This window comes from Tauraco erythrolophus, chromosome 11 (assembly GCF_009769465.1).
Source record: "Tauraco erythrolophus isolate bTauEry1 chromosome 11, bTauEry1.pri, whole genome shotgun sequence".
Lineage (NCBI taxonomy): Eukaryota > Metazoa > Chordata > Aves > Musophagiformes > Musophagidae > Tauraco > Tauraco erythrolophus.
In genome coordinates, this window is record NC_141475.1 from 6,907,557 (window position 1) to 6,933,675 (window position 26,119).

A 26,119-nucleotide genomic window follows, 5' to 3' on the forward strand; every position below is an offset into this window, starting at 1 on the left:
GATTCACCTACAAAGTGATCAATTTACCCAAAATGTTTTGTTCGGGTTTTTTTTTGTTTGCGTGTTTCATTTCTTGTGGGTTTTTTTTTTTTTTTTAATTTTATCAACAACATGAAAGTTTTTAGAGGATAAGGAAAAGTACATCATCTTTGATAAACCAAGCAGTGCTCAAATTAATCCTACTTCAGAAGTGCAAATTTATGTCTTTAGCCTCAGTTCATAAACACACCTTTGAAAAGCCTCTATGCTGATTAACTACTTCAAGTAATATTCTGACCTAATAAAATTAACTCAAATAATTTTCTATAAAATCCTGTATTCCCCTCCCCAAAAACACACCCCTCTCTCACTTGACAATTATGTTACTCTAGAACAAATCTGAACATTCCTTGACTTTTCACATTTGAGTATCTTTTTTCTTACAAAAGGCCTGCAGAATTCAAATTCTCTGCCTAAGATGGAAGGAAAAGAGTATAAATTCTTCTGTCCTTGACTTGAAGACTTCCAAGATGCAAATACTGAATTCTTTCATTCTCTCCGTCTTACTCTGGAAAAACTTCGGTAACTTGGTAAAAACGTTCAATTATGCTGTGTTGTATTTATTTTCACCTTTTTTTTTTTTTTTAATTTCATCTAACAGGGTCACCTTTACATTAGAGTTTCTACCAGTTGCCTTCATCAGACTTTTTAAATAAGTTAAAAATTGATTTCTGACACCCAACTGAACATGATTTTGCTTCAGAGCCAGAATTAAGAATTCCAGAAATAATTCCAGATTTAACAATTTAGCATTATTAGAATAGCCCAGCAGCTAAACTGTTTGTTTGCATTTGAAAGAAGTCAAAATATTCTTTTTTTTTTTTTTTACGCCACATATCTAGCCTTGACCATTAAAAAAATTAATCATTGAACTATTCACTGTAGAGAATTTAGAATTCAAGGACAGGAAACAGGCAGTAATGCTGCAAATAATAATGCTACACAAATCTTGCCCTGGCTGACAGTGAAGAGCAAAATTACATGCGATAAAGGAAGAACTGCCCATAGCAAAGGCTACTGTGAAGAACAAACAAATCAGTAATTCTCTGGTTTGTCATTCTATGCTGCAGCTCCCATTTCTATTAAATGTTACAGCCAATACCTGGCACAGAGTGCGAGGTGGCTGGATGGCAGTTTTTATCGGATTCAGCCATTGTAATATTTTCCCCTTTGTTATTAAGAAGTTCTCCCACTATCTTGCTCTCCCTTTGTCCAAGAAAGGGGTGAACACACAACCCTCTCTGGGAAAAAGGCACCCTGGTGTTCTCTTCATTACTTTTCAAGAAGTTAGAATGAGTTTTACGTGGCTGCCGATGTGCTTATCTGGAAATTAGGCTGGTTGATTTGGCCATCTATTCATGGCAGGCAGTGTGTTTACATCCTTCCTCTCCGGGTTATTTTTTTCCTAGACACAAACAGAAATCCTTGCACGCTGAAGTAACACAATAGACTCACCTCATTTGCTTTAAACAGCCCACTGCATATTCTCTGACGTACTGGTCCGGATAATTGAAATCCAACAACTCTAACGCTTCTCTAGGCGGCAGCTTGGGCCATATCTGAAGAAGAGCCTGAAGCTGTTTTAAGAAGACGACTATTAGGTTACAGGTAAGGCAGCCATTTATGGAAGCAGATGGGATAACTGCCCACAAAGGCATTCATGCTAGCAGAAGGTGGTTAAAGACTATCTAGAGGGGAAAGGGGGGAGAAAAAAAAAAGGAGAGAAATAGTCCTGGAAAAATGGGCCCACTTCTACTTTTCTTACTCTTTAAAATTATACAGATTATTTTTTTGGCACCAGGTCTCACTTACACTGAAGTCTGAAAAATGTGTTTCTTCACACAAAGACATGATGCACAGTGAACAAAAATAAGGTCACCCCAAATCCGTATCCTTTAGAAACAGAGTTTCAATAAAATTTGGATAATGTTTTGTAAATGCTCTCATAAATACATAAACATTTTGGTAATGGTAAAAGTTTTCCATTTTTAAAGAAAAAAAAAGGTTTTTGTTCAGAGAAATCTTTACCAAAAATATTTATCCATCTCAACTGATAGAGAGAATAGAACCATGCACAGATCAGTATTTTTATTCTGGTTGTTTCAAATATTTCAAAAATTAGCTGTCCTTTCTCTAGTTCTCTTTAATGACGGTGTCACTTCACTGAAAGAGGGCGGTTTTTTTTTTTTTTTTTTTTTTTTAAATAATGGCTGAAGTCTGCTTTGGGAATAAATACTGCCTGTGAACTCTGCTAACAAGTTCTGCCACCTCTCTACTCTGCTGAGCAAGGAGGTTATGGCATCAGCAATGGCAAACACCTTCAGAATTCCTTCGGTGCAACTGTTCCACTAAAACATTGCAGCACAACAAGAGCTTGGATCAACTCTAGATAGTAAATAATACAAGAAAGCTGGTTTAATCCATTGTACAGAACTTTACGGACCACTGAGCTAAGAGATTAAAGATGGTCTACAATCAAACATAGTACTCCATTCCTAAAAAAAAAAACCTTATTGCTTTTGAGCTGCATTATAATAGAAACAAGAATATTAGTTTTTTAGTTCATATTTCTTATAAACAGCTGGGTTTTGGTTGCTTTTTGGGGTTGTTGTCTTTGGAGTTTTTTTTGGTTTTATGTTTGTTTGGTGGTTTTTTTTCAACTTTTTGCCTTAAGTATCAAGACTTCTATTGAAATACTTAGAGTTAACAACAGGCCTTAAAAAAAAACTTCTAGTACCACAGCATGCATGTTGTAGCAGCACAAATATTGCAACATACAGCTAGTACTATATATGTTTAATTTTAATGCGAAGTAAATTAGAAGTCCTGCTACTTTTGGTGAGACTGTCTTGCCTTACCTGAAAAGGTAAGTCACTGGGGACACTTCCATGCCTATGTATTACAGAAATATTCGGCATGTTTAAGGATAAGATCTCATTTTTCAGATGGACTATTCTTGCTGCCAAAAACAATATAAACCATGCTATTGTCTATACATAAGCAAACACAAATACTACATTCCTTCCAGAAACACACAGTAACAAGCAAGATGACTACATATTTTCAGCCATCTGTTTAAATAAAATGCTTACACATATTATTCCTGAATTTAAAGGACTTTTAGCTGTCAGCTAATATCCATACTGCAAATACCTTTCAAAATTCTGCTACCAAAGGCCATATTTCAAAACCTCTAGCCAGCAATTAGAATTCTTTTCCTTCACGTATTTTAATGAGTAAACAAATACTTGCTCATATTTCTACACTTAATTTCCAGATTGCTTTTAGTCACAATGAATTCAGAAGTGCATAACGGAATTACTAAGGAACAAAGGATTCTTGCATGTGAAAGAACACAAGTGAGCAAGGAATGTGTCGGTGCTACCTTTTGTTACTGTAGTATTCATGGCACAGACAATGACCTAGGATGAAATTCCATTTATTCTTGTAAGTTCACAGAACATACATATCTAGCTGGTAGGAAGGACATAATAAAAAATAAACTCTATGCTGCAAACTAAGATACTGCCTGACTGAATAATCACAAAAATCACATGATGAATAGATGAAAGTTGAGTTTTCATGGAGTGGTTTCCTTTTCTGCCATGAACACCTAGCTTGTAATGGGCGAAGGTCAGAATACTAAGCTAGAATAGAAATTTATACTATTCATCACAATCCTTCATAGCAAATGCTTTTTAGCTCAACTTTTTAAAAAATAAAAAGAAAAATTTAGTTTAAGATTTAAAAAATGAGACTTGTGGAAAGACTTAAATATTATCTCAGTGTAACAGTCTGCAAGAAGTTAAGCATCATTTAAATGTGCAATTCTGTCAGGATAAGCAGAGGAACAAAACAACGTCTGGGTTCACCACTGAGAGTGGGCACTGCACGTGTTAACACCAGCCAGACTTTCATGGTTTCGCCCTACCTGCTCTGCACACAATCAGACTAAAAAGGTTCAATATAAAACAGTAGATCCCTGGATTTGTCACTTTTAAGTCAGTCTATCAAGCAGGAATGGCCTCACTATAAAATCATATCATTTTTCCTATGTCAAGGTTCCACCTATTCCCAAAAAGCATCACAAAAGTTGGATTCTATTCAGGTAAACACAGAAAAAGGCAGCTACATCACTTCTTTACTGTATAGTGAAATAACCTTGCAGATCTATACAGCACATAAATGATACAATTTTCTGAAAATGTACTCTTGTATCACAGCACCTGTCTTCAAGTCCTTAATTACTCACAGTTACATTAAAGAGACTCTATTTGGTCAAATAGTCAACATGATGAGAATTAAGTTTTTTGTACCACTAGTGGGTATCATATCTCTTTGAAAAATCATGTCTGCCTCAATGAAATTTAATTACCCTGAGATGTTAAACTGCTCAAAGACTATAAAAATCCACAATTTTTACAAGAAGCTTTATTTCAAATCTTGATTTCCAAACTTAAACATCTTTTTAAAAAAAAAAACAACACACCTTCTACTAGAACTTCTTACTGTGAGGGTGGTCAAACGCTGGCACATGCTGCCCAGAGAGATCGTGGAGTCTGTATCAGTGGAGACACTCAAAACTCAGCAGGACATAGTCCTGCTCTAGCTGACCATGCTAGAGCACAGGGCTTGGACTAGATGGTCTCCAGAGGTCCTAAACAATTCTGAGAAATTCTTGGCATTTAAGATCAAAGTTGAGCACAAGATTTTTAAATTAGCCTGTATAAATAATTGCTGTGCTTTGCTCGTCATGCAGAGGCCTCTGAAATGCATTTTGGGTTTTGGTTTTGTTTTTTCCAAGATAATAAATTCCTGCTTATGTGTCCAGGCCACAGAAGGTATAAAATGAACTTTGGTTTATGCAATAGTACCATTTCAAAATGTCTGTACTTAGGAAAGAAATCCTATTTATTCATGATTTGACTCTAGCATTTTTCCCCACCAGCATTGTCTTTTCCCTTACCTGAGCAACGTCTTCAAGTTTGTTCCATTTTAAAGAGAGCAGCAGTTTTGGCAATGATTGTGGAAAATTTTCACGACAGTCATATCGCAAAGTCCAAATAAGATCCATTTCATTTTCACAGAGTTGAGATAAAGGATCTCTTTCCATTATTTCTTTTAGCACAACATAAAACTTTTTACCACCACGACCCTAGAAAATGAGAAATGTATAATATTTTGGTATATTCAGTAAGATTCTTGTATTTTAGCTCCAATACTAGAAATCCTACACTGGGAAGAACATTAGATAAAACTCATGAAACACAGTGGAATTACTACTATGCCCTTCCTTCAGATTTTGGATTTCTTAAGCCATAAGAATTGTAACTAATGGATTCATAATTCAATGTACAGAAGTTTCTGAAAAAGTAACTAAACTTCAGAGTTAATGACACTAGATGGCAATATTTCTATTTTCCAACTCTGACATGGAGAACTTTAGGATGCACATACTTTCTCCTTTTGTTTTTTAAACTAAGCAAATTGAACAGCTATATTTTTTTTTTTTAATTAAAAGCCAAAAAATACTTTTCCAACAATAACCAAAGGGAAGTACATTTGCTAAGCATACTAATATGTATTTTTTTGTCTTCTAATCCTATCTTGTCTTTTCCAGACATTTTGCTTCATTTTATACCTCTGAAACATTAACATTAGTACCAAATTCTGTAAATCAGTTTGTATGAGTGAATCTTTGCACTGGCTCAGTTAGCAGCTTCTGTCCCCAGCCATGCCCTTATGTGCATGTGCAGAAATTAAAGCAAGTATACTGGCAAAAAAAGCATTCCATAAATGAATGGTAGACAAAAGAAACTGCTGCTTCTGGCTAAGGAGGTAGCAGTTGAAGGGAATAAATTAGTTTCAATACGTATTTTGAAAATCAGTATGGCAAGCTTTAAATACCGAAGCCAACTTCATTGTCACAAAGCTGAAGAAATTTCTACATAACTAAGAGGTAGGGCAAAGGTCTTTACATTAATGGAAAATAAAATAAATAAACAAATAAATAAAACCAAAACCAAAGGGAAGTTCAGAAGAAACAGTAGGCAAAATCAATTAGGATTGATAACAGAAACAAACAGCTCTCATCAAATAACATTCTGCACAGGTTTCTGACTGCATAGAGAAAATAAGTTTAGCTCCTAGAAATGATAAGTGCCTGAGCCTCATACTGTGCTAAAATGTTTTAGGTGATATTTTTACATATATTTTTACATGAAAATATTTACTTAAGTATAAAATCCTTAGGAGTGAATAGACTATTAAAAGCTAGCTGAATTGCAATGCTTGTTTCATTAAGTACGTACTCTTTCTGTATCAAAATAAGTAAACAGTCTTGACAACAAGGCGATTCCTGTCTCCGAAAATGTTCATCTTTCTAATTAAAAACTACAATACTGTCAAGTTGGCATGCTGCTATTTAAGATTTCCAATTATTTGTACACCAAGTTGTTTGCACTCAAAGTAGCAGAAAGTTTTCACCTTTCCCAAGCACTTTAGGAACATGTTATTTGTAACTGGCATATTTTTCCATAAACTGCTTTATTCTTATATAAAATGCAGTTGTTATTACTGTTGATCCGACTGTGCTTTCACCATCTTAAACTGCAATCTTCTGTATTTTGTATATAATACAAACAAAATGCCTTCAGATTTTGGTGATGTTTTCAAACTTTTTCCTAAAGTTAGAACTATCCAATTCTTCAAGCAGAGCATACAATCATTATATTTAAGAAACATCTTCTTAATAGATCAATGATCATTTTTAAGAGAGCTTATTTGGAAACATTTGACAGCAAATCATCATACTTGAGCAACTTTCCAGCAATATTTTAGGCAATCTGGGAAGGTTTTCCAGATCCATATCTAACGTAAATCTTAGCTGTGTTCCAAATCCATAGAGTATGTAAAGCAATTGTGCTTTTTGATAAAAAAACAGTCAAGAAATCCAAAATATACTGGAAAAATGGATGTTACCTGAATTTTAAGGCAGTTCAACCAAAGTGAGTTACTTAAGAAAACAGAGACAGTAGAACTGTCGTTATCTGAGCAGCTGACTTATTGATTTCTAGATAGATGTAGCAGATAAAAACAAAACAAAACAAAAAACCAGGAAATTAATTTTAAAATAGTCTTCAGCAGATGCTTACCGTCATTGCAGCATTGTCACTGCTTCTTGCAATCTCAGCGGCCTTTTCAAGTATCTGCAAAAAGATGTTTTTAAATACATTAGCTTGAAAAACAAATCTGCACAGGAAGAACAATATAGAAACGAAGCAGGTAAGGAAACATTGCTATCTTTTAGATATTATTTTGTATATATATACAGTGGTATAACACGGACTTCTGTGCTGTGTGCCTTTTATAATCTGCAGGACTATGGAGATCAGGAATAGAAGTGCTCATAATTACCTCCATTTTCTTCTTCATCATTCCTGGGCTAAACAGTCTTCCCTATAGTGTCTTGTTTTCTGTTTCTATTTGCATTTCCTCATTAAGTTTCAGTACAAGAAACCAATCCTTCAACACTAAACTATCCTTTGCTTTTCATCTCTACTTCTGCTGTTTTTGAGAGCACTGCTTCCATGAGTCATACCTGTTTATCTCACAGATCCACCCTTCTAGCCCTCTATTTCAGTATGAATCCCCAAACTTAGCCCTTTCACCATCCTCTCAGATCACCCATATGATCTCACTTAGCATTGCCACTTGCTTCTCTAAATCTGGGATCTTCCCTTGTGTAACGTCATGAACAAGCAGGTAGCAACATTAATTCATTTAACGATAAAGCGAATATTCCACCAACAAGCACTCAGCACCAGTTAGTACACAGCAACCCTCAGGCACAAGGACTGCTACTTTTGTTAACAGCAAAGAAACATTTCACCAGCTCAGCTCCAAGTTACTCTTGCCCCTTTCTTCCTTTATTGCCTTTTGCAAACTCTCAGTTTTGAAGTACGGGTAATAAATAATGATGGGCAGTTAAGTACAGACGTAACTACTGTTCTTCAAACTATATTCTGCACACTACTGCAACCAACAGAGATGTATTAGAATGGTGACTGCCTGAGCTAATTAGGCTAGCTGAACTGGTCACGTAGGTATAGCTACAGCTGTTAGATTCTGCTGCTTTGAGGAACAATTAATAAAACGAAGTATCAATTAAGAAAGAAGTCTGAGGAACTACACCATCTCCTTTCCCTTAGAGGTCTGCACCTACCATCACCCAGGAATACACCACCACTCCCAGACACAGATTCAGTAAGACCTACATTGTCTTCACTCAGGCAGTATGAGAAACAGCAAAAGACCACAATAATCGGAGCATAAATACCCAGCAGCTAAAATCCTTAAAAACCTACACTAACTTATTTCATTTCTTTCTCTGTATGAAATGCAGAGAATTACATCTGCTACTTGGCTAGCAAGCTTGTTTACATATTATGCGTGAAAATATGCATAAACAAAAACATAATGTCCTAATTCTATGTTTAATGTTTGCCTCTCCATGCTTTTTAGAGTTACTCTGTTTGCAAATGAACTCAGTTTCTGCAAGTCCAGCTTTGTTCAACTGAACTACGAGTCCCTCAGTGTGTCAGCAGCACTGACCATTAACCAGCCCAATATATGGCTCCTGCATCAGACAAGTTTTCTCATCACTGGAAAGGCACTTCTGCTCAATCAGCCCCAAACAGCTGTTCACTGCAAGTGGATTGACGCTATGATTGAAAAGATTCATCTATTTTTGCACATCATGTTTCTTAAAATAAAGATTTGGCATCCAATTCTCTGTTTTCTTGGCAGAAACAAGCAACAACACTGGGAAAATGAGAAGCAGCCACACACCAAGCAAGTCTCATCTAGACAATTTTGAAAAACAGATTCTCTGCTGATATAATTCAAGCAGCTACAATGTTACTCCATACTCAACAGGACCTTCACCAAGAGAATCTCTGAGAGACCAGGTACCTTACTCTTTCCCAGAGAAACGGAATGAATTATCAAAGAGTTTAGAGCTCTAATTTTCCCAGTGATACTGCAAAAGCTTCTTAACTCTAGGGAACTTAAAGTAGCAAAAATTACAGGGACAAAAGTAAGAACTGCTAAAAAAAACCCATATTTCCTCAATGTTAAATGCTTTCAATGAATGTTTCATTACCAGCTTCGCAATCACTTTATGAAAATGCTCTGGGATTTTCCTCTGTCTGATATGCAGGATTTCCCAGGTACAGTACAAGGCGGCAGCAAAGCCCCAAAACGGAAGAAGCCAGCAGCCAAACAAAAGTTACAAGGGATAGTGAAGACCACCAGACACTACCTTAAAGTCAATACATCAGGTAACTTGCTCAGTAAACCATTTTGTCTGTATTCACTCCAGCATATTAACATACTGAAAACTTGGTATCGCAGGTACAAAGAAAGGGAACAACAGAGCTCAAACAAACATGCAATTACTTAGGAAACATACTTTTACATAACATGTCTGTAATACGCACATAAAAGTAGGGGTTGTTTTTTTCCTTTTAGAAATGAAATGAAATACATACAGTGTAATGAGCAAAAAACTTCAGGCATTGCAAATAAATCCATAACAAAACTGACTAAAATATATCCAGTATGAAGACTAAACTGGTCAACCACAATTAAGAAGGTAATTAGTATTGGCTTAACTTTTAAGGTACTTCCAATGCTGTTTTAATACAAGAATGAGTACTGCGCCAAGAAAGGGAAAAAACCACCACCACACAACCCAAAATCAAAACAAAACCTCCCTGTCTTGTTATTTGATTAAATTTTGATGAACCTTAAACCTCAAATCCCTCTTTGATCAAGCTGATAAAGCTTAGTAGTTTCTGTCTGTTTGTTCATGCCCCACAAAAGTGAAAAATCCTCAAAAAAAGCCATATAACTCCAAAAAAGGCAGTTTTCTCTAAGTGTTTACTAACTTTCTCAAAAAGAAAATTCAGACTGATGTATGTATGAGTTAAACCTTGTTTTTTCAATGCATCATTAGCTGTCTGTTTTAACACTTATTTTATTACTTGTTTCCTGGACTTACCTTTATTTGCTGGTTTGTGAACAACTTGCTATCTAACATTCACACTACAGACATTACCATGTGTATTCCAAACATTACACTTCCTTTCTAGACGGACATTCTTATCCATACCTGTAGAAAACTGCAACGCAACTTAAGTGGACTTAGTTCAAGAGTAGGCCTTTAGAAATCCCTTTTCACACAGTATTAAGAGTCTATTTATCCTTAAAAAAATTTCAGCTCACAGAGGAAAGAAGTGTCGTGAAGAGTGGGTAACATAATTCGTACAAAGAATTAATAGGCCTTCATACATCACAGGTAAGCACAGCTCGCGTTTCCAGAACGGCAGATGAGTTTAGCTTTTTGTAAGATCACTGATATTTGAAACTGATTACGCTTCTGACTCTCAAGGGATTACGTACAGGGTATTTTTAAAAGTATATGTTTTCAAAACACTATTTGAAGACCCTGAAGTCAAAGCACTGGCACTCTCATGCAGCACAAGTTTTTTTAAAACTGTGGTATGTTAACTTAAAGGCAGTCTCTATGTCATACCTTACCTTATCAAAGGGAGGGTAATTAATAGGCTGCTTTGAATAGTCTTGAAATCTAACATGCAAAGCTGTTGCATTTTCAGTGTAAGGGTTAGTCTGGACGGTTCCCATTGGATTCAACATTTCTTCAAGTTCATCTGAAACATTAGACAGAACAATTAATATTAGCGGCCAGGCATGCACTAAAATTAAAAAATCTGAAAGGCAAAGACGCCGTGAGAAATCGCTTACTGTACACAACGGACAGAAACATGTTTTGCTGCACAGCACTTTTAGTACAATGTACTGCATAAACTACCCATGTGTCCCACATTCACAAATGTTGGATTATCACCCAAGGAGAAACTGATCTTCTCTTTCCAATATAAACATAACAGTCAAGGGAAGCTGAGATATCCCTACACTGAACCAAATTCCAGTAAGACCTGCAGCTTCTGTAAATCAGTACAACCACTGCCTCTATATCAAAGAGTATGAAAAAAAGGAGAGAGTTTTAAGCCAGATTTCTTTCAGTGCTACGGCCAAGCTGATACAGGGCTTCTCAAGATAGAAGGAAGAGTGACATGGAGATTTCAGACACCATTACTAATTAATCTAATGTCGGGGAAGGAAAACTTAGAATATCTTTTTAATTCACACTGATGCAAACATTGTCACATACAATATAACTTATCTATTCAGTTTAGGATTCACAGCCCAGGGAACCAAATGAAACAAACTGCATCTTAAAAACAGGTAACACAAGATATTAACATGTATCTATTTTTATGTGATTTTCCTTCCATAACAGATAAATTTTCAGAATACTATTTCCAAGCAGACTCTTGCCCTTCCTCCTTCCTGATACACAATACTTTCAGGAACGAGATTAAGATGTTACACATTTATCCACACAAAAAATACAAGTAGCAAAGAGATTATGCCAGGAGAATTGGACATGCATACAGTAAATATTCTACTATTCAATGCTACTCTTCTTTAGTATTATAAGTATTTAAAATCCAAATCTTCAAAGCTAAACTTTACCAGGAAATGATGACCAGCTGTGCAGTACCAGTTCTCCATTCTTCAATTGTCCTTTATAATCAAATACCATGGTATTTACCCAGGCTACAGGATAATGCTGTTAAAGGAAAGAATTTTTACATGGAAACTGAGATGTCAGTGAACATTCCTATGCAGCAAGCACTACAACATAAGTAAACCTGAGACAGCTGGGTTTTTTAAAAATGGTGATCTTCTTCAGAAAAGCAGTTCAACACATGCAGAGTTTTACTCCAGTACCACTGAGGACAGTAAAACTTAATTTGCCAATGTAAAAATAGAGATTTCTCCGAATGCGAGCCTAGATGCTAATTTTTGATCTTTTCCCAATCACAACTCATCTAGAGTATAGAATAACATTGACTTTTGAAAATACAATTCTTTACACAATCATTTGCCAACTGGCTTACAACCAAAATTTTCATGCCTTTTTTAGTGTCTGAGAAGTACGAAAAGTTTTTTTGCAATTCTTTATACATATGCTCTTTTGAATTTTTTTTTTCATTTTGAATTCTTGAACACTGAAGTGAGGACAATGACAGATTTCTGAATGCACATTTCAATATGATTCACAGGTACGCTCAAAAACCACAAATGAAATAATTACCACTTTTCCTGCTTTTCTAATAGTTTGGTATTTGGAAGGATTCATTGCCTTGGTTGACTTTTTAGTTTTCATCTTATCCATCACAGCATAAACTGCAAAGCAGAGCCTTGCCATTCTTGGTAGATCGCAGACATTTATTTCAAACTCTAGTACTTCATTCCAAACGTGGTCACTTCTCCCAGATATTTCTGTGCTTACAATAGTTTTACAAAGGAGCTCTGTACCATGGAAAAGACCAGCTCTAACATGAACCTGCAATAAAGAAATGAGGAATGTTAAGCTTGCCATGGAACCTACAGAATTCTGCATAGAATATTATACAGAACACACATATATGCATTTTATCAACATTTCTATCTTAAAAGAAATACTAATGTTGAGGATTTTAAATGAATCAATTCTTGAGAACAAATTATTTTTATTTTGCTATTCATGTTCCTGGTCAAATCAAAATATATATTTTTAAATAATGTTGGCTATCAATTTTTTCAGTACTAAATCACTTATGTTATCACATATGGCTAACAATAACAACTCATTTGTAGTAACAAATACAGTATTTGGATATACATATGCTTCTAATTTAACAAGCCTAACACAGAAAACAGGAGGAAACAAACACTAAGTAGAATGAAAAGCTAAGACTAATCTTCTGAATACAAATTCAAATCTCCAAGCAGAACCGATTTGTGCCTCTAATTGAGAAAAGTTTCGGGTTTTTTCAGCTTAAGAAAAAATTCATTTTTCACTTAATCTCTTTATAAAAATGTACAGAGGAAACACTGCTGACCCTGACATCAGAAATCACCTCTAATAATAATAACAATGTACATAATTCCCAGGAATTCTGTTTTGTCTTTAGCACCCAGAAACCATCAAAATCAGCTAGCCTGAATGATAAAAATAAAGAACAGGAAAGGATAAGGGCAAGAAAAGAAAGAAGCTGGAGTTATTGGCAGTAGAATTGAAGACACCACAGGTCAATGCTAAGATGTGGCTCATTTCTGTCTAATAACATGTACACAGAAAACTGCATGTTTCCCAGTATCCATCATCTTGGGATAGTTTCTACAAGAATTACAAGGAGGTCTTTATTTTTGTTGCCTGAGCAAACAAAAAAGAGAGAAATAGAAATATGTCAAATTCTTGAGAGAGAGGGAGAGAAAGAGGCAGAGAGGAAAAAACCACAAACGTAATCCTTTGGTCAACACCAAACAGAAGTTCTCAGTGTGAAAGTGAAATGAGTAAAAGGTGAACTGATGTTTCATAGTCCCTATGTGCCTCAAAAAACCTTTCCAATATTCCATTTAAGCTACATTCCTTAAGTTACACTCCTCCTTGATACAGGTGCCATAAGAACATCCATTATTAAACTGACTTGTTGGACTTAACACATATACAATCCCAATTTTATTTCCAAGCTTACAAACAATCACTGCAAGAAAGAGTTCGGTTTAGAAAACTACATTCACTTGAGTCCCAGAAATACTCACAACACCCACTATTACCTATTTTTGGCACGCACAGCTTCGCCACTGCGAGTCACTGAGTTAACAACAGCAACATGAACATCCATTAAACAGATCACACCAACGTAATCTTACTTCAGGAAATCTAAATGTACACAGAATACATGTGTGTATGCATACCTATAGGTAACAATATATGCATATGCACATATATGCAATCAAAATTCTCATTGATCACATTTACAGGAGTTTTTTCATTCTCTGTAATTAAACATTGCAGCCTTACATACTTCCAAAAGGAAATACTGTGGCTGATGTCAGAAAACTGATTAAAATCGGTTGGTTCATAACCTTCTTGAAACAATTCACCAGATGGTCCTTTATTAATTCATTTGGAGATTCACTGTATGTTCAAGTGAATTTATTATCAAGTTCCTTTGCTGATATAAGGATATCTTATGGAAACATGATTATATCTAGTTTCTGCTTTTGCTTTAACAGCAGCAGCAGTAAATATTCTAAAATCTGCCTGGTGGGTCTTTTTTAAACCTAGGGGGTTAAATTCACATTTGCATAATTTTGAATATTGGTCTTTGACTTGCTATCGTCTGATATTATAACTTTATATGCCACCACGCTTCCCTGACTTTTCTTTATTAATATCAAAAGCATAAGTGATCAAGTAAAATTTGATAGTAACAAAGCATTGTATTGTTGGAATACATTGCTATTTTGCTTGCCTTTCGACTAGTTCTAACAGGATTGGAAACCACAGAATTAATGTGAAGGATTGGATCCTAATTTTAGTATTTTCATTCGGCTACTCCCATCTTACTAATGAAACTGTATGTACCGATGGTGCAGCCAGAGAGCAAGACAAAAAGAAAAGCAATCTCAAACACCAGGTATTTGGAAAATTGGGTGTTAGACAGCTGAATGAAATCACTTGTGCTCTACGAGAAAACACTCAATCCAGATCACACAAGTGGAGTACTAGCTATCTGACAAATGTTTTGTCTGCCACTACAAACACTGCGTTTATGAACCCTGTTGGTGGTTTCAGCAAAAATGGATCAATATTGGCTTGGTCCAAAGCACAATGAAACTGAAAGAACAATGGCAGCGAATTAAACATCTTTTAGGATCAGGACTAGGAAACAAATACATTCTCAATAGTGACAATTCCATAACAGCGTAGACAGACAATGCAGAGAAACGTGCACAAGCTTGCAAGGTTACTACACGCATTCTTGTTCTTGGGTAACTACAGGACTTTGAAGTTTTCAAGACTAAAAAGCATTCGAAATACTAAATAACATTTACATAGTGTCCATAGGCACCAGCATCAAAGAATTGTCAATTTTACCTGTTTCTCCTCAAGCTTAAAATCAATGTATTTTCCTTTTCCTCTGAAAGCATACTGAAATTAACTAAAACTCACTTTTGCAAGTATGAAACACCACCAAAAAAATCAACACAATCTGATAGCTATGTTGCTTCTGGAATCCAACTTCTCTTTTCCAGTCCCTTTTCTTTTAAAAACTTAAAGAGTCTACAGAACGTAGCGTTAAGAAAATATTACAACTAGTTAAATAATAGTTTAGAGAAAGAAACGGGAAACATCTGTTTTTGCAGACATCCATGTCAGTGTCTCAGGTAGTAAAATTGTAACCATGGCTCATTTAGCTATGTAGCAAAGTGTAATTATTGCTAATATACAAAGAGGTTGTAACAATAGTTTTGGAAGAAAAAAAAAGCAGAGTATCCTGAATAAATCATCAGAATAGCAAACCTCAATGGTTAATTGAATTTCTTCCTAATTTATGTGACTGGCTATACAATTTATTGATTGACAAACAACACAAAGGAAATAAATGTTGTTCTACCTCACAGGCAAGTGTCTTGTAAGGCCTTAAAGAAGTTGTGCAATAAATTCCCATGTGTTAACACTTGTGGTCTGCAAAACAGTCAGTAGCCCAGTCATGTACATTTTTACAGCAAGTGATACTACAGCTTTTTGTGTGTTAGGCATGTTTAGAAAATAAAAGACAGATTGTATAAAAGCATGCAGTCCATGCTTAGACACACACAGAGTATATTCTGGACTACTACCTCATGTTCCATTGACAAATGTTTAATATTTAATCTACTTCTGTTTGTCAAATGTTTATGACAGTGTAGTTTGAATACGCTTACTTCACACCAGTATCAGTACTTTACAGACACTACCTTGGAAAAGAAAACCATCAAGTACCATATGAACATTGATGTCATACTGTCCATGATTATTGATAATATTCTGATGCACATATTCAACTTCAGACAATAAAGCAACAATACTACCAATATAACTGGGAATATCTAACAATGCTTACATCTTTGCTGAACTGGAATCTGTATGATTTGAAGTTTGCTTAGCACCGAAAATCATTAAAACAAACAGAATGTCTTCTGGTACTAGGCATAGTTACTTACTTTGGCAGTTTCTTCTGTATTTAGTTTATTACCCTTTAACAGAATAATCTTGAAAGGGTTGGAAATATCCCATACACTCTGAGAAGGAAAACAAAGATATAGGTTAATTCTTAATCAATGTAACGTATTGAGACCTATTTTATAAGCTAAGCATTTTAAGCAAAAGTCATCAATATTAACGAAAAAAGATGCACTTTTTTAAAATATAAATTTGAAATCTTAAAAAATAAACTTGTTATCAAGAGCATACAAGATGCTCTAAAGAGAAAAAAGTTAGAAAACACTCATTTGAAAGGGGGGGTGGGTGTGAGAACACACGTTGAGAACTACTTGCTGACAATTCAGAATAATCCTTCAAATTTACTGTTCATTCTGAATATATAGAGCGTGTAATAGAGCAAAGTCTGACCACATTTCTCAGACTGACAGTACGCACATTATAACTGGGCTGTAAAGCCCTAAGTTATAAGCAATAAAGGAAGCAGAATATGAAAAGAAAAGTTAGATGTATCTATTATGGCAAAAGTTGCCATCATTTTAGTGGCAACACCATGCAAGATACCTGGGCTAATACAACAGATCAGAGACCACTACCGCCCAAGCTAGTGGAGCCTTCACATTGTGTTGAAGCTTTGGAGAATCCAGGTTCTCTGCAATAATTTCTTCAGTTGCTGGTTACAGATTATTATCCACTCTTCCGGGTATTGATTAAAAGTAGAATCAATAGCAATGGAAAGGAGACCATAAGGGGAGAAGGAGGATGGGTGAAGCAAGGGAAGGTAAGTTTCCAAAAAGCCTCAAGGTCTGCTATTTCTGATACAAACCTTCTCACAAGCAATAGGAGGCTCCGAGTAGACCCAAGTGACCTACGCTGAAAACCAGCAGTAGTAGCACAAATCCTAGGCATTGTGATTTATATTCCACAAGTCACTGTTCCTTTTGAGTATCAGATACTATCCATATCAACTTACAGTTATTGTTCTTGTTTTTTTGGGTGGCAGAGGAAGAGGAAGGTTGGATGATTTGCGGTTTATGGCAGCTTCTATGGCAATCATCTCCTGCTCGCACATTTTCTTTATGGTGCAACACTCAACCAGAGTCAGCTGAGGAAGAGTCCTGTTCATCACACAGTTGCGTATATACTAAAAGCCCATGGAAAACAGTTGTTATCAGCTAGCAGATGATTTCTACGGCAACTTTCAAACAAAAGAAACAAACAACATTCTTCAAAGATACAAAGGAAACAGTGCACATGTATTTTACAATAGGAGAGGACTGCAAACAGGAGGAGGAAGCGTATTACTGTTCAGTATAGCTGACCATTCAGTGACATGGGAAGTAAGGTCAAATTTTGTCCAAGGCACCAGAAAACTGTTACAGTAAGTTCCAAAGAGCTTTTTATGTACCTGAAACTGAATTAATGGGTGATCACCAAAAACATACTCTAGCCTTCCGCTAACTTGTAGCACATAGTCAGCAGGATCAACTTCCTCATCTTCTCTTCCATGGATAGTCAAACGTTTTCGGATTGCCAGCTCATTCAGCTTGATGGGATTCATGTTAGGAGACACCTGAAAACTAAATACATCCTAACAAAACACAAACCGGAATACTGAACATCAAACTTGTCATAGTCAAACATACAAGGCTTAAATCGTAACGCACACAACAAAATAGGCAGAAATACTTATAACTGTTAAAAACCAGCCTATTTTAACACTTGCAGTTAATGTCTACATCCTCAGTGCACCAGAGCAATAGCCAGCTCTGCAAAATGGTCAATTCCCAAACTTCTAGTATCAGAAGTACCTTTAAGAACACAGAACTTCACCTAATTGATTCAGCAGTTATTTAAAGACTTCTAGATCAGGACGTTGATCTAGAAGCTTGTATTTTGGAATGTGAATGAGGGAGACAAGAAATCATGCATACATGCCAAGGTATTTAGCAGCACTAGATATGTTAATTTTTCTTCTTTCTGGCCACTAGCAAATTATCCTCTTTCTAGGTACCACTGTACTCAGAAGAAAATGAAAGCTCCAAGAAATAAAGCAGAAGAATTTGTTAACGTGATTTATGTACAAAAACACCCATCTTATTTGGAGGAGTCTAGAAAAGAGGGGTAGCAGTCAATACCTGTAGCATTCTGAACACAACATGGAAAGACTGCATTTTCAAAGAAAATTTTTAATCCAACCTTTAGAGGCTATCTACATGTTTCAAGAGGATCTCTAATTTTGATGCATTCTAAAAAGGTAAAGGTGAGACGTTAATTTCTTTTTTAGATTTTTTTTTTTTTAAAAAAGGGTTAGATTCCTAATGTAAAAGGTCTTCTGTGAAATCTTTCATCTCCCTTAATCTACCACATTACGCTCTGCACACGCTTATTTGCAAAGGCTGATTCAGCGAGCTCTGATTTTTTTGTTTTGATTTTGTTTTTATTTACACACACATATTCCTGAAGATGTAAGCTTTCTAAAAGCAGTTATTAACAAATGTAAAGAGTTGTCTGGCTTACATTCTTTTGACTTGTGCTTTATTTATATGGAAGTTTACCAGTAGAAGTCAAGCTGCCCTAATGGAAAAATCTAACTCTGTAAAGTCAGGCAAAATTAATTCTGTATTTTCTCAGTTTCTGCATGGTTCACAACAGCTTCACCCTTTCAGAAAGCTGCCAAACAGTGAAGGCATTCTTCTTCTATCACAACTGGTAGTGGGTAGACAGGGAATGACACTTTTTCTTCCCAGGAAGCTGGTGCTCTATGACAGCTGCCTTACCTTCAAATTGTAGGTCTTCACACGTATGTCACAGAAACAGGGATCAGTCTCTTTCTCTTGCTCCAGAGATAATCAGGTAGCTTTTACAGCTCACCCACATATTCCAGGCAAAAAGTATTTCAATATTCCTTCCTCTCAATCTTGCAGCATTCCTACTGAAAGGACGCAACAGTCCCCATACCCTCCTATTTAATTCTCCTGAGATGATTCTGGCACTTGGTACAAGTAGTAAAGTCTGGAACAGGGTCTACTGCTCTAAAAAGCAGCTCAGATTGGAACTGTTATTAGCTTTGAAGGTCAGAATTGGCAGCAGAAGCATTCGAAACATTTGAAATGTCAGCAGCCTAAGCTATTACAGTGGCAGGCAAATACATTCTGCACTAGCATCAACTTTTGCACTGCTTTTGTCCTGTTGTCATATGCATATATGTGCACAATATTTTAATCAAAAGCTGACAAATACAGATATTCTCACTCCTGAAGAACTGTAAGATCTCTACGGTCAAAGAGGACTGTAAAAAGATTTTGTCATAAAAACACCTATGTATCCAAAATCAGCTAGTGTTACTGGTGACCAAATTTAGCATTCACCTCTGCATTTAGTGTTTCCAGAGTCAGTTATGACTTTATCATTTTGGATTTTTTTGTTGTTGTTGTTGTTAAAAAAGACAGAATTGGAAATAATACAGTTTTGTAAATAAAATCAGCTGAATCATTAGGCAATCAGTATCTAGTCCCTGGGTCAAAATGGACACCAAATACAGCCTGACATATTTACGCACTTGTGAGATTTTAAGGTTTCCAAAGCTGATCCCTCGCTGTTATCCAAAAGAACCCAGTGCAAAAATGAATAATGGGAATACTGGACTCAAGCAGAATCATAGCAACCTCAACATCAAAAAACCTGAAGCTAAATCATCTTAGGTGGAAATTAAAGGGGTTTTTATTTTTAAAATAAGCTATGGATTTGTTAGCTGAAACAAAAAGGTAACCTTAAGTCTCAGCTAGTATTTTATTTGTCTATATGTTTGTCCTGCATATGGAATACTAATTCCTCTTTTTTTCAAAATGTATTGCTCAACCTAATTAGCAGATGAACCCCAAACACATTCAACAATGAATCACACACAAAAAGAAGTCTGTTGAATATGGCACCTCCCAATTCCCCTGAACCTAAAATTGAACGCTAGTGAAGCAACAAAGTAATAGTTGGCCAAAAAGAGTCCTGACAACTTTAAATTATGTTTTACCTTTAAATTAAAGTGGAATAATATAGAATACATAAGTTGTACATTTTGACTTTAGAAGTAGAACCGTAATTTGCCTTTAGGAGTTCAGTTCACAACTGCAGGTTCGCATCCTCACTTGCTTTCAAGAGTCAAGGACCCTGGTGAAGGAATTTGCATTTTAAAGCAAACACCATAATGTTAGTATTCTATTTCATTTACATCCTTGATCAATCACATGCTAAATCAGATCCGGATCAAGAACAGTACATGAAACTTGATGAACAACCAGCCTACCTGGCAGTTATCAAAATGAACAGCCACTACAAGATTTCCACTATAGAGCTTATCTTGGAAGCTCTCTGGGATAACAGGTTCCTGTTCTGGTGGGTAAGTGTGCTTTAACCAGTCCATCCAGGAGAGGCCCACAAGTGACTGAATCTTTTCCTCACTGATTCTCCTCATTTTAGCTCGGAAGTCATTCACTTCAGGGTCTTGTAAGGCATCGAACTCATGGAGACCTGAAAGAATTCAAGCAAACAAAAGGATGCATACCTGTACAAATACCACCCATCTATTTACCATCCCACTCAAACTTCTATTATCTTTAAGTTAACGTTACATAAGTGGTTTTCTCCAGACATCCCATCCAAAATGGGTGCTCAAAAGTGAGTCGGGTTCTATGCTGTCCTGTACATCAGTGGACTTCCAAAGTTACAATTCCCATGCAACCTGGCATGAGAGTTTAGTTTAAACAGCAAGAACCAATGCCTCTCTTAGGTACTATTGAATGGAAAAGCCTGCCTCACCCTGAGTTCAAGATAGTTTGGAAAGTCTATCCTCACAAGAGCAAATGCAAAGAAAGCACAGCAAACGCATCATAAAGACCCCAGTGGGGAACAAGTGTTTGCAAACGATTTTTTTTTTTTCAATACCACAGAAATATGACATCACCTTTTAAATTTTAATCAAAAGTCAAAAAAGAAGGATAGTAGATTAATTAATTCTTGAATTTTCCTTATAACTAAAATCTTGTACTAAAGTCAAAATGACAGGACTGAAATTTCAACCAAACCAAGACCAGTAAATTTCCTTTTCCAAAATATGCAAAGAGAGAACACACAGTAGAGAGTCCACACAGCTGTGATTCTTAGGTACTTCAGGAAGTATAGGGCCTGCAAGTATTTGTTTCTTTCTTTTCTCCTGAACTTTGGAGGATAGTGTCCAAATTACACAAAGCAATGAAGAACTTTTGAGAACAAAACACTAAGTTTAGAAGCTTAGACAGGAACACATTTTTTCCACTAAGGTACAGAATAGAGGCTGCATAAGGAAGGATCTCGCGCAGCTATAAGTAAAATATTCAATCAAAGAATGTCAGTCTTTCAGAATCTGTCAGAATATGTCTGAATGGTTAAACTGGCTAACTGTTCCCATTGTCAGTTTTAACAAATAGGCAGACAGTGTACTGCTGAAATCTAAACAAAACCTGCAGTCTTTATAAAAGAGCTAACAATGGTTCATTGTTTTAAAACAAGAGCTATGACCTCACACGACCCTGTCAATTTTGATTGTATAACCAAGCAGAGTAGATTTAAAAGGTGAAAATTCTGAAATAACATCATGAACAAGTTACTGTGAAACTTTCAAAAATAGCTTTCCATTGTTCGCTGAAAATCAGTGTCACAACTGAGAGCAAAACCAAGAATCATTTGTTAACCAACTCAAAAATCATGTCTAACAAAACCATAATAATTTCTAGTTCCTTCTGTGCATCTAGTTTGCTATTAGGCTATTTATGAGAACTCTTCCAGGGATTATGCTCTCCTTCACTTAGTAATAGTATTATAGATTTTTCCCTCATCTAGTAAAATAAAATTTGCTCTTGATTGATGTCATAATACAATGCATCGCTGAAATGCAAGAGAAAGTAGCTTTCAACAACTTTCAAATGTTTCAGTTTGAGTACTTAAATTCTTTTACAATACATCAGTATTAGTCTGAGAAAGGAAAATTATATCGGGAAAATACTTAATTTTTAATTATTTTTAATTTTTTTTTTCCACACTGTTACCTGTCGAATTAAGACTCATACAAAACAAAGTCTGCCCTCATTAAAAAAAAAAAAAAAAATTAAATGTAATTACCTTTGCCTATAAGGACACCTATTTTGGAATCCAACTTTTCTCCTGGATCACAATTCCTTGTCACTAGTTTAAGGACAGGAAGAAAGGGTCTAACATCACAAAGTCTCCGTGTTTCATCCTCTAATTCTTCATGTACAGCAGTCTGATTCACGCATGAGAACATGTAAGAGTCAATCTCCAGGAGGAGATGAAAGAGTGGATAGGCATGTGCCTGCTTCCATAACAGCTGCAAAGAAAATAAATAAATAAATGAAGCGAAACTAGAAAGCATGGACATATATTATGGCACTGAAGGCAATGTGAATTTCCTTTTATGTTCCCAAAAGAACATAAGAGTAACATGTTTGCTAACTTAGTTCATTTTTATCTCTATATATCATTATATATTTACCTGGTCTTGTTTGTAGTCTCTATCTTGGGGTTATTTTTACGCAGCAAATTGTGTGTATAAATATCGCAGAGCTAAAAAGCACACAGGGACAAGTACTATGAAGTGATGAGAGAAGGGCAGCATTAACCCTCATCCTGACACTTGTCCTGGGATTGACCCACTACAGTCTGATCTGCAGTAAAGTTGCAGGACCACATCTGTCAGTACAGTTACAAAGCACTGATTTTGGAGGCAGATGTTCTTGACACCAACCAGCAAACTGTCACTATTCTCCTCTGTTCCTATAGGCTCCTATCAAAATCCTTCTCCCTCAAGACATATTTATACTTTCTTTTTCCAGTAATTACAGTACTACATAGACAAGAAGTTCCCACTATGGAACTAATTCGTGAATAAAATATTCCCTGTTGTCTGGAGAGGCTTAAAGTGAATTTATTTGTAAATTACTGGCAGGCCACTAAAGACACGCAAGTCGCTCACAGAACACTAAATAATGCTTTACTGAACTGAATACTTCAGTAGCACATTACACCTTAAGTAACACCAATGCATCAAATACATAAAATATATCAAAACCTTAGCAGAAATCAAAAATTTTGATTTTTCTGATCAAAAGTAAAAAGAGCTCTCCCAACCTAAATACTATTCAAACTTTTATCTGTGATAATATTTTTGTCCTAATTTTTAAAGTTTACATTTTATGGATTTGTTTCTGAAACTTACTTTGATGCAGGAACTGCAGGATCGATAATGCGATGGCAAAAAACACTTCTCAAACAACTGAAGCTGAACTGAACATAACTGCATATATATCATAATTTGTACAAGGACTTCTGCCTTCCAGAAGTTTTTCCAAAAATGTGTCTTTTGCCTAGCTGAGTGAGAGCTGAATCTGACAACTACCTTCGGTATAGAGCAAAATCTCCAACTTCCAAATGTATCAAAAGACTCAATCTACTACTGCCTCTGTGTTGTTCTCCAATACCTAATTACATTGATTACAAATCTATACCTTATTTTTTTCCTCCTGATTTGCCTAACTTCAATTTTTGAGCTACTGGTACTTAATATATCTCTTAATGACTTCAAAATTTAAAAAGCCATGAAGTCCCTGAAACTGACTTCCACTGACAGCAGCCATTTGCGATCACTCAAGCACTGGCCTGGTAGAAATACAAAGTCTACAGAAATGAAAAATTCTTCATCCTTCAAATAATTAGCTACTTTTCTTCTTTTCTCTTATTTTAATCTTAACAGTTTCACATACAAGATAAACTCCTTATATTTGCTCTCAAGTCCTCTGTTTATACATCCAAGGGTCCACAACTTAGGGCGTGTCACAGCAATGTGGTGGGAGTAAAGCTACTAATCCAGTATGCCCCGAAGTCTTTATTATTGGTTTGTTTTCACAGACAGTGATTTCCAGGAAAGATCTCTGTAGTTATGACCAACATTCCTTTTCTTTGAAAAACAGCTAAATATCAACAGTACCTGTTTATAGCATGTTAAGTTTCACTGTGTCACAACCATCAAGAAAATCAGACAGCTTAGTTCAAGTCCCTTATTGTTGTCACTTACACACTTGTTTTTTAAATGTTTTATCAGTTGAAATCACTATCAGCTATTCAATTATCCTACCCTGTAGTTGCCAGCTTACCCTTTTACTAAAACAATGACATTTTTCTACTCAGAATTATTTCAAGTATTTTAGTATAGCACAAAACTTAATTCTCAGATCACTTCAATTTCTAGTGGCGCTCTTGTTTCTTCTACAATATTAAGTGGTTCGCTCCATTAGAAAAAAATCCAGACGTGTCTAGAAAGCTTCAGATTAGGAGTACAGAGATTGTATGAAGCTACTACTGATACTAAGAAAATAATTCCTATAAACAAGTGAATACTGTCAGACTGAGCAGGAATGGACTGAACAGGAATGAAAAACAATGTACGTACTTAACAGGCAATGCAATGGAATGAGATATCACACTACTTTATTTTATTTTAGAAAGTTATTATGCTTAAGGAGCATATTACTTGGTGCTGTAATTCACCCACTACCTAATTCCACAGTAACTTGTCTGAATGCCCTCCCATGCCATTATCTTATGAAAGGTCAGTAGATTATTTTTTTAAGATCTGAGGTCATTTCCTTCCATGCTCCTCTTCCTTTGATTTGAGGAGTATTCCCTCCCTTTTTAAGTGATGCCCTAACAAGGCACTTGTGCACAACCTTTAAGAAATGGCATATATAGTTTTTTAAAGCATCTTTGGTGTCAATCAAGAGAAGCAGGAGCACAATCTCTGACTTCTATATTAAAAATCAAATTAGACACAGCATCTCCTGTTTGCACACTGATCAGAGAAATGTTAAATCCATGTACCAGATGCAGCAATACAGTATTAATATAGAGCTACGAGAATAGTCTCTGCTGAAGGGTAACCATTAGCAAGAAGTAATCTCTTTGAACCTTGACATCTGCCCAAAAACATTCTAAACCCTGAGACACGCATACATCTTGATTAATCAACCTGCTACGCACGTACCTTCAATTCCTTATTGTTTATGCCTACTAAAATTCATTACTTGGTTTGCCAAAAGGCATATAAAAATCAGAAACAGCACTCATTCCAAATAAAAGTTAACTTTAAAGTTAATTGACCATTTGGTATTACCTGTTTAATATGGGATATGGTGGCATCTCGAGGGACATCCAGATTGATGTAGATTCCAGTGGGCAAGAGGAAATCCACAGATATTGAGCCATCAGTACCAATCTGTGAATCCACTGCCCAGATGTCAAGGCTGTCTGTCACGGCAGGAGGCATTATGGAATCTCAATAATATCATAACCACATGGCCTTAGGGGGAGAAAAAAAATAAAATTCAGTATACTTAACCTTCTATAATTAGATACACATTTTAAAGCCTTTGGAAAGTTTACATAAGCCTGCTTGTACAGCTCAGCTTGCAAGTCTGGGGTCTCAAATGCCAGTATTGCAAACACATAAGCATAGTTTTACTCATTAATTCCACTTAGTATAATAAAAGCACTTGTCTGGTAAAGCACTATTATTGAGTTGTTTATATAATTAAGACAAAGTAATAAGAGAAAAAAATAACTAATTAGAGGTTAGCTAAAACAAAGTTAGAAATTAATTTTAGAATTTCTCTAAAACTATTTATCTGCATAAAATACAATCAAAGCAAACTTCATGAATGAAGCATGGCACTGTTTAATACAAAAACACATGATAAATTTCCTAATTTTGTTCTTGCACATTTTCTATTAGCTGTCCACAAATCTGGCCAGAGTGACATATTAAACTTGAAAGTCTGTATTAATAGC

The 26,119-nt window shown here is 35.6% G+C and overlaps 1 protein-coding gene across 2 annotated transcripts in view; it reads right to left on the minus strand.

Moving 5' to 3' along the window:
* Positions 1–25,598, minus strand: part of PIK3CB (phosphatidylinositol-4,5-bisphosphate 3-kinase catalytic subunit beta) — a 42,630-nt gene extending 17,032 nt beyond the window's left edge. For both annotated transcript variants that reach the window (XM_009982859.2, XM_086618209.1), the window contains exons 1-12: positions 25,446–25,598; positions 22,382–22,607; positions 20,532–20,755; positions 17,637–17,819; positions 17,202–17,372; positions 16,231–16,308; positions 12,287–12,538; positions 11,662–11,758; positions 10,642–10,772; positions 7,194–7,247; positions 5,006–5,194; positions 1,495–1,616 (exon numbers count right to left, since the gene is read on the minus strand). In XM_009982859.2, the coding sequence (XP_009981161.1) occupies positions 1,495–1,616; positions 5,006–5,194; positions 7,194–7,247; positions 10,642–10,772; positions 11,662–11,758; positions 12,287–12,538; positions 16,231–16,308; positions 17,202–17,372; positions 17,637–17,819; positions 20,532–20,755; positions 22,382–22,607; positions 25,446–25,598 (1,880 nt within the window). The remainder of the gene's footprint in view (positions 1–1,494; positions 1,617–5,005; positions 5,195–7,193; positions 7,248–10,641; positions 10,773–11,661; positions 11,759–12,286; positions 12,539–16,230; positions 16,309–17,201; positions 17,373–17,636; positions 17,820–20,531; positions 20,756–22,381; positions 22,608–25,445) is intronic.
* Positions 25,599–26,119: the final 521 nt, after the last annotated feature.